The sequence below is a fragment of the Sphaeramia orbicularis genome, chromosome 17, assembly GCF_902148855.1.
Source record: "Sphaeramia orbicularis chromosome 17, fSphaOr1.1, whole genome shotgun sequence".
NCBI lineage: Eukaryota > Metazoa > Chordata > Actinopteri > Kurtiformes > Apogonidae > Sphaeramia > Sphaeramia orbicularis.
Window position 1 is genome coordinate 2,528,104 of NC_043973.1, and position 10,219 is coordinate 2,538,322.

The 10,219-nt window shown below is 38.5% G+C and overlaps 1 protein-coding gene across 1 annotated transcript in view; it reads left to right on the forward strand.

Annotated features, from left to right (window-relative positions):
• Positions 1-10,000, forward strand: part of tesk2 (testis associated actin remodelling kinase 2) — a 59,900-nt gene extending 49,900 nt beyond the window's left edge. The window contains exons 11-13 of the mRNA XM_030159496.1: positions 2,675-2,813; positions 7,011-7,538; positions 9,188-10,000. Coding sequence (XP_030015356.1) covers positions 2,675-2,813; positions 7,011-7,538; positions 9,188-9,561 — 1,041 coding nt within the window. The 3' untranslated portion in view covers positions 9,562-10,000. The remainder of the gene's footprint in view (positions 1-2,674; positions 2,814-7,010; positions 7,539-9,187) is intronic.
• The last annotated feature ends 219 nt before the right edge of the window (positions 10,001-10,219 follow it).

The following is a 10,219-nucleotide window of genomic DNA, read 5'->3' on the forward strand; positions in this document are numbered from 1 at the left end:
TACTTCTCCCTCTTAAATAAGACGTGGATCAGGTGTTTGTTCAGTAGAATAAGGTGTGTTTCTGTCGGAATTCCAATGGACACAGGAATGGAATGGCTGTCATACATGCACACATGCTGATTTCACAGGAAATTGCAGTGGTCTCTTTATTTTTCCAGAGCTGTATTTTCCAAATGCTCACCTCAGTTGTGTCGGTGAATGGCTTATTCTTAATGTTCTAAGTAACTTGTATTATTTGTTCAGAAATAGCCAATCTGATTATGTGAATAATGAGATTTAGCTCAGTAAACGGGGGGTCTTCTATTCTCTCAAAGCTGGATCAGTTTCCTGGAAGCTTTTGATTATATTCACCAAAAGATTTGTTGCTAAATTGAGTCTCTAATGAGATGAGGTGGAGAATTTAGTGACTCACACCAAACCTGGAACTTTATTTTCATCAGATTTTTCCCGTGTCCTTTTGCTTACAATACATCAGAATGATCATGGTGAAATGATAACATACATCCTGAGCAGAACAAACAGTCCAGAGCAGATCAGGGCATTAACGTTTAGGAGCTCCTGCTGATCCCTCCGTCCTCATCCTCCTTTTTCTCCTTTATCCTTAGTGTAGTTTTTTTACCCTCACTCCTCAATATGATTATATTTTCTTACAACTAGTTATAAGGCTCTGTATTCCACCTCTTCTGTGTTTTTTAAATGCATCAAAATCCACATCCTATTTTCCACATTCTAAGGTCGGGATGTAATGATATGAAAATTTCATATCACAGTTATTGTGACCAGAATTATCACGGTTATCATTATTATCGTGGTATTGTTGAAATTGTGCTCAAGATGTTCAAAAAGTACCGATACACACACTGAAATAATTCAACCAAGTTGTATTTTGAAAAAAAAACCCAAAACAACAACAACAAAAAAAAAACCCTCAAAAAAATAATTGGCACAATGTACTTTCTGTTGTAGAAACATTCAAATATTAACCCTTAGTGGTCTGAGCCTATTTTGTCTGTTTTTCAGTCCTTTTGATTTTGCCTTTATATACTATATAAACAAATGTTTACTATACCCATGTTTGGTGTCTTTTTTTTCAGCACAAGTTCATTTATATCATCTGTTTATTATTTTTTCACTTTAACCTACTATGTCAACACAAAAGGACAAAAAACACACCAAAAAAATATAAAATCCAATTTGAAAAAAATATATACTTTATTGCATAAATGATACAAAGACGCTTAACAAACCTTTTCAAAGACTTTAAAAGTGAATATTGGTTCCAAATATTAGGTATATACAATTAAAATTGTAATAAATTAAAACTGTACTCAAATATTTGACATAAAAGCAGATCTTTACATAGGCATTTTTTCCCCTAAAAGTGCGGTAATCAAACACGGTTATCATGATAATTGTAATTTAAACGGTAATACTAACCGTTGGCAATTTTACCGCGGTTTATCGTTATACCGGTAATTGTTACATCCCTATTCTAAGGAAATCTTTTTTTTTTAATATTTGTCTATAATTTTAAATTATTTTTAGTGAAAATTGCTTCATGTGATATTTTTAAATATGTGCTATAAGCATTTAAGAAAAAGATGAATAGATGTATACGCTACATGGACAACTAATCTCTGACCAAATTTGTTATAAAGTCAGTTTGTGTCCTTATTTTCTTATCTTTTATCATGTTTCCATTGGCATTTTTTCACACTGCTGCCCTTTGGAAAAACTGACAAAAGACTGCAGAAAATAGTCTATAAAGGTCATATAGACATATGATTTGTACAGTAAACTGGGTTTTCGGTGTCATGAAAAACCTGGGAAAGTCATGGAAATATAAAAATAGATTTTCACAGCCCTGGAATGGTCATAAGACTAAGTCAGAAGTTTTGGAATTTAATATGTCTGTAATGACATTTACAAAACAAAAGGAATGACCCAGTCAGATGTAGATGAAGACGAGATAAAACTGAGGCTTAAACTGAGGAGTTCAGCTTTTATTATGAACATAAACTTGTACTTTAAAGCTAGAACAGTAAATAAGTGAAATCCACTATTGCATGTTTGAGCATTAATACAATTTAATTATACATGATAATACATGGTCTTTAAGGTTGCTTTTCAAGATCACTGTACAGAGAATTAGAACAAGATCAATTAAACAATATAACAATAATATACACATAATATACAAAATTATACACAAATGAGAATGGGGAGTGAATATGTTAAATAAAATGAATGCTGGATGCATGTTAGCAGTTCCTTAACACTTAAAACCAAAAAGCCAGTGTCCGTCTTTGTTTTTCTGTTAAAGATGTTTCTGGAATAACAGTTGTGACTCCGGTTATTCTCATTATTGTAATTAATGTTAAAATAACCAACAATTAGAGAATGAGGCTGAAATTTACCTCTGATCAGTAAAAATCTGCTTCAGTTTGTGTTCTTTAGGATTGTGAACAGTTTTGAAAATGATGGAAAAGTTTTGATATTTGGTGTCTTAAAATGTGGGAAGTATGAGTAAAGCAAAGAAAACTCAGCCTGTTATAATCGTTCATAGTGTTTCCTGATAAAAATGTCAGTCGATAGTTTATGTTAAAATAATAAAGCTTTAATAAGAAAAACCAACCACATTACTGCATTAATAAGATGGATTGTCCTGTTCCAGATGGACCCAAAGCTCCGCCCATCCTTCTCAGACATTGGGAAACATCTGGAGGAGATCCTGGCCCGACTTAAAGTGGAGGAGATGGAACGTGAACGCGACTCAGTCACTGGAGACAATGAAAAGAAGACCATCACTAAAGGTAGTGTCAGATATTGCCTGTAGATTCACAGGTGTTGGCTTTAAAACAGCAGAAGGGAAGTGTCCATCTAAGCTGCACATGGCCCATTCACAGTGACAGGACCGCCACATCCAAGCTGTGACGGCTTGATTTCATCACACTGACATCACACACAACCTGTAAACTTTTCTCTGTTCAGGTTATGGTTTTCTTGAAAAAAAAATTTATCAAAACAAATTGTATTTATGCAACGCCAAATCATAACAAAAGTTATTTCATGACACTTCCCATTTTAGAGTTGGTCCAAGGGCTCATTTATGCACTACGTTAAAGACAGATATGGATGGCGTGGTCTGTTCGTCCTCTGTATTCTGTATGTGATTCTGTCCATTTTCCGGGAGTTTGTGGATGCGTACCCAGACGGAAAATACAGAGCAGTACCGCCGGGAACCGTGGAGGCAGTGTTGAGATTTGAAGAGAATAACTCCCATAAATAGCAGAACTTTTCAAAGAGCGACTGTGTGAGTTAATGAAAAACTACCAACATATTTATGACAACTACCCTTCTGAAAATCAACATTAGTATCCATATTAGTAAAACCTCCTCTGTCGTCGCCATTTTTGTTATTATTAAAGGTGCTGGAGACTTTCTTGACGAATTTTTCATCAAATCTGTCAAACCTCAGTCATAGCCTAAGTATCACGAACCTGTAAGTCTTTATGTGATTACTCACCTGAATCTCTTGCGTTACAGTGAACAACTTCAAAGTGCCATCCACCATAAACAAAATGTGTGTTTACAAACCGACCTGGGACATCACTCGGGCATCTTTGGAATTTTGTCGCTATGTGCATTGTGGGAAAGGGAGGCTTGCGCAGCCACCTGCAGCAGCAGCATTTCCGCCTCGTGTCTTTAGCAGCTACCGCTATCAGGCAGTTGCGCGAGCCTCCGTTTCCCACAGTGCATGTCGAGACAAAATTCCGAAGATCCCCGAGTTATCTCCTGGCTCTGAACGTAAACGTACGCTTTGAATGTTCATATCTTGATATCGATATGATAACGATATATCTTTCAGCCCTACATGGATTCACAACAAACTAAACTGTAACTGTTAAAAACTACTGTTACTGCTGTTTCTAGCATAAGTACAAATACCCATAGCTGTTATCAGTTAATACTACTACTCCAAGTACTAACAGTGGATATACTAGTACTGCAGTTGTTAGTAACCAACAATAGAACCCTCTACCAATCAAGTAAAATATAAAAATAATAATGTAAAACGTTGTATTAACTGAATTAGACCGTTCACAAATCCTAAAACTCTGTTGCAAATGCCTTTTTACATCTGAGTTTGTGAAGTCTGACCCTCAGAGCTATATTTCGTCACCTTATGTGTATTCACAGCCTCAAGAGTTGTTTTTCACTGGATACATGTATAATATGTAGTAAATGTTTAAGAGACCCTAAGAAGAGTTTGCAACATGTATTTGTACTGTAAGTAGTTGTTGAAATTAAATTAATCCATAAAGACCTAACATCCACAGCTGACCAAAAGCACATCTACCGATGTAACTGTTTAATACCTGTTGATCCTCTAACCCTATCGATCCATGTAAATAATTGGTGTAAAATACAGTTTTTCATCTTTTCATGGTCATCAGATATGACCCATTTGAACGTTCAGAGGCTTCATAGTGAACGTGGAAATACCGCCATCTTCTACAACATTGATTCACCAGTAAAACCCAAGGAGTTGGATCAATGACAGTGGATGGAAACACTGGGTGTATGTTCAGTTAATGATGACTTTGCCGTAAAATTGACTTCGTCTTCAGTTTTCTCTGTTTCTGATATAATACCCCTCAACTTTAATTTGAGCTTTTTATGAAAATCTACACGATCAACAAATTCAATATAGGAAAATACATGATTTCCACTGAAAAAATGCAAAATACAGAGGGCAATATTATAATAAATGATGATAAATGACTTAACCAAATTTGATCTCAGTTGGCCTATTATTGCTTGATATACAGTCTACTCTCGTTAAACCGCCCGCCGTTATACCGCCATTTCCGCCTATCGCCATCCGCCAGCCCAGTTCCATGCACAAACAACACTTATACCATTGATTTCCCGACCGTTATACCGCCAGCGTGATTGCCATCGAGTACACATAAATTTTAACAATGCACTGAAACAAACGCGCCAGACACTGATCGCGACAAGCTACGAGTAGGTCTACGGAACGGCCACCGTTCATTTATGGCAGAACACTCAGTAGGTAAGGATGTCGGGAAGAGGACGTGGGATTAAGCCAAAGCCTCAAGATGATGGGGTGTCATTTCCCGACACGGTATAATAATGCTTAAAATGTTTCCCCACTTTAAATGATCCCTTACAACATAACAGAATCAAGATTTATTTAGAAAAACGCAATTAGAACGGGTTAACGGAGGCAGCATAGACATCATATAGTAAAGACATGCACATTATGGACGCAACCCGTTGTAACGCCATTTTCGCTATACCGCCAATTTGGCCGTGAACGGAAGTTGGCGGTATAACGAGAGTAGACTGTATGTCCAAAAAACTGATTTTCAACTAATGCGCCCCCATGTGGATGACTTATAATACTCATAGAGGAGCTGAAATCGATAGGGTTCTTCCACTAGGGGTCCACTATGTTGGTTGTCAAGCAGAAGAAATCCAACCAAATCTGGCCTAGTTATCACCTTCACACCATGAGATCCCTCAGCGGCAGCGTTCAGGGTAAAACCATTATATCCCCAAAAGCTGATTTTGAGGACATAATAACCTGATTGTGCCCAGTGTTCACATCAGCCTCAAACTGCTCTAGCATTGACCCAGAGTCCCCACTTAGTCATAACACAAACTTTATCATGACCTGGGAGGAAAACCTGTCTGAGATCAACATTCCTGTTCTGAGATACCTGATCCACACAGGCCCAGGTTTCACTTCTAATTCAGTCCGACGTGGAGCCGCCTGCATGTCTGCCCATCACAGAGATCAGACGCCCAGGGTTTTAGTTTAGATGAAACCAACGACTCCAATGTGTGAATACAGAGACAGAAAGAGAGAAAAACGCATGAGGTCATGTTTGTACTAGTGATAAATGTGGCTTTTTCCATCTGGTGTTGTGGTGTCATAAATTTAGATGAAGTTAACAGCTTTTATAAAACACAATCTGAGCCCGCTGACGCATAAATATCTGAGATGGAAGAGGATTTGTCCAAATGTCTGGTCCTCCTCAGTTCTCATGACGTCATTCTGTTCCTTTAAACAACCTCCGTCCATCTTTGTTTACCTTATAACATCAGCATTTCCTGAAAACAAGACACCCCCCCCCCCCCCAAAGAAAAAAAAAAAAAAGTGGAATATTTGGATTTCATAACAAACATGTTAGCAGCTTTACATGTTTTAGACGTTTTAGTGCTGTGACGAGTAGACATGTTGGTCCTTGTTCAAAGATTCAGATTCAATGACTTATTTTGTCAATTTGCTAGATGCACAGGACATGCAGAGAATTGAGATATCATTTCTCTCTTACTTCGTAATTAAGAAAAAAGCCATCCAATTTTTTTTATAGAGGTAAAAATAGAATAAGACTAAATAGGTGGAATAAAGAATAATCTATAATAGAATATGTAATATTATGTGTATAGGTAATGCAAAACAGCTACGGTTATGAGGTGAATAATGGATCAGAACAGCATCAGATATGACAGTAACTATTAATACAAGTAATAACTGTAAATATTTCCTGGCATAAATCAGATTACTCATCACATATTCAGTAGGATTTCAGAGTAGGAGCAGATGAGAGGTTTTCTTGATAACCATGTTTGTTTTTATGAATTTCTACTGGTAAAAGACAGATTTTTTTTTTTTTTTGTGAACAGGGACAGTTGGAAATTGAGTAAACTCTTCCTTGAACTGACTTTCCTTCCTTACTCTTTCCATCATCCTCAGATTTTTTAAAGTTTGTGAGACTTAAATTCTGAAAGACTGTGGAGTTCTGTTCGGAGAGCAGGGATTCACGGAGGTGTCGGCTGAGTCCTGTGCAGATGATACAGCCTGTGTCGACACCTAGTGGTCACTCTGTTCTTTTACCAACAGCTCTACAAAAATAAAAAATCATGCAGCCCTGTTATACAAGATGAAAAACCTGTTCTTTTCCTCCTTGTTCTAGGTGAAAAAGGGCAGGGCTTCAAGAGGTTAAACCCACTTGGTTTCCAGGATGATAAAATCCCTCCCAAATCTCCACGTCCCAGAAGGAACATCTGGCTCAGCCGCAGCCAATCAGATATCTTCTCCTGTAAACCAGGAAGAAAGGTCAATGTCCAGGACCCTTACTACAACCCTCCCAGCTTCCAAAGAGCCTCCAAAGTCCGCAAGATCAACCCGTTCACGGCTCGGGAGGACCTGTGTGGGGGCAAGATCAAGTTCTTCGACGTGCCCAGTAAGTCGGTGTTCTCGCTGGTGTTCGACCTGCACTCTCCTCCAGGCAGCGTGTTCTGCAAGCAGCCGCTGATTAACGGACCCGGAGGAGCGCAGCAGGAGGCGTCCTACTACTGGCAGCAGTTGCCAGGACGACAGTGTCACTCGGTCCCCGTGTCCCCCCAGCTGCCCCGGTCCGAGGCCTTCCATCTCGCCACCGCCGCCGCCTCCAACAACAACGGTTCTGTGACCTGTGACTCCAACCAGCCGGCTCCAACAGGTGACATCCTCTAAGAACGCACAGAAAGACATGAAAGCCCTTCAGTTTTCACAGGACAAACTTCAACCTGACATTTTAGGACTGATCAAACTCATCTGACTTTTTAGCATTGATGCCAATGTAACACTTTTGATGCTAGATTTAGCAACTTTTCAGTCTACCAGCTGAAATGACAACCACAAAGAGTATAAAAGGAAAAGGATACATAAAAAAAAAATCTATATAGAAATAACAACAACAGTATAAAAGTATGTATAAAAATATCTATAGATATAAACAACTACAAACCAGTCCAGTGACATCTATAAACAATCTGTCAGGTCAGTCTGAAACACATTTGGATCCAACTGAATAACTTAGACCAACTGAACATGGAACAAATACACACTCACATTTATAATGTTTGTGTTAAAGCTTCAGAGTTTAACCCTTTCATGCATGACGTCCACATTTGTGGACACATAGTTTAAACTCACTTTCCAAAGGGTTATAAAGGCAATACTCTCCAAACCTGAGGGCAGTGTCTATAGACCCTAAGCAATACAATGAAAAAAAGTATAATCTAAGGCTGCGTTCAGATTGTCGGCAAATTTGGCCCAAATCTAATTTTTTACCCGTATGTGACCTGTATCCGATCTATTAAAGACAGTTTGAACAGGACAAAACCAGTTTTTTCAAATCCAACCCAGGCCACTTTCATATATGGTCCTATATCCGATATGTATCTGATGTTTTGCAATACGACTTCATTCTGAACGGCCAGGTCACATTTATCCAACCTTTACGTCATTGAAATGCAACAAATATCCCTCCATATTTTCTTCCTTAAACACAGTGCGTGTCTGCATGGTCACGTATTACGTCAGGACCTCTTTTGTGCATGCAGGTCACTTAAGGGTCGCAGTCAGTTCAGACTCAAAACTGGCAGAAGTCGCATTTAATGTATAATATGAACAAGCACACAAAAAAAAATCTGATTTCACCAAAAAATCCTAATTGTGCATTAAGACCTGCTGTCTGAACATAGCCTTAGTTTTAGAATTTTGACTACTCTGTGATCTCATAAAGTTAAATGTAATAAAATGTATAAAAATGCATCTATAAAAACTGTTGCATCATGATGTTTCCAATATAGGCAATTGTTTAATTAAAAAAAGCCGAAACTTATACTTTCCTGGGTCTCAGGAGGTTAAATATCCTCTTATAATAAAACCATATTTAAAAAAAGAAAAAATCATAATGCATTTCAACTTGAGCCTAATTTTGAGTGTTAACATCAATCTAAAAAAAATCTAGATTTTTTTTTTTTTTTCAGAATTCATGCATGGAAGGGTTAAAGGAGGAAGTCATGGCTTTAATGTAGAAAAGTCGACATATAGACATTTTCTACCTTTCGCTCCATGTTGTTTGTGTTGATCCTGGCGTCATGTGCGTCACAATAAGCGTCCGTGTGAAACACAACGATGGAACCAATGTTTAGTGGCAGAGAAATTAAGGAAACAAAGCTTTGATTCAGGAAAATTGTAATGGAATATTTTTTTTGTTTATTAGAGTCACTTAATCGTTTAATCATTTCAGCTCTACTAGATTATTTCCTATCCTTTTTTCCTTCTTTTTTTTTACCAACTGTTTTTTCTTTCCCCTTTCAGCTACAAACTCCAGATCTGAGGCGGGACCGCTGGGAAATGAGATACGACAGAGGGCCGTACTGAGCGGATGGGCCAAGAAATACGTTGTGGTTGAGATCCCGCCTTACTGCAGGCAGAGAGGAGGGGGAGAGGAGGAAGAGGAGGAGGAAGACGACGACATCGGCGAGGACGTGGAGGCAGAAGGGAAGAAGGACACGAACAGCCATGAGGAGGATGTGTTTGGGCAGAGCTGGTCTCCGATGGTTCCCAGCAGCGACAGAGACGGCGGAGAGGACATGGACTGTTCCGGCAGCCTGGACGACGACGAGCAGCACATGGAACTCCAGGAAACGACGGGAACGCTCCGGACTGAACCACCGAAAGCACAGCACTAGATGTCTCTGTTTCAGCTGAATGTATCACATGTTAATTCCTAAATCAAGACACGCCTGACCTAGATGTAAGTAACTATTTTTCAAAGGTATTTTTTTCACCCAGGTGTGACCGAACAAGTCTTCAGCTCACACACACACACACACACACACACACGCACACACAAAAACACACACACAAAATCTTCGACATAGAGATTATTTTTGTTGAAAAGGTTGTTAATATTTAATATTGTGACGTGATGTAGATTTATTTTCCTTAAAGGTTTCTTAAACTAGGCGTCTTGTTGATGGTGAGAGCTGCTCAGCCTTTGTGTTGTGTATATGTGAGTGTTTAAAAATCTGAAAAAGTTTTGATACTTCCCATTTGTTCTGTGTTTAATTATCTTGTACTAATTAAAAACAAAAAAAGCCCCATATTGTTGTGATCATTGAGACGGGGGAAAAAAAGAGCTGATTTCTAAATACTGTGTGCCTCAAAGTCATGCCAGACTGTGTTTTAGCGCTGACCTGTATCACACACACACACACACACACACAACTCCTTTAGCTGCTGCTGGTGAGTTCAGCAGTCAGCCTCTAGTGCAGTGAACGCATCATACCGCAAACAGTAGCCAAACATCAACACTGATAAACATTGTTTTTTATTTTCACTGTTAAA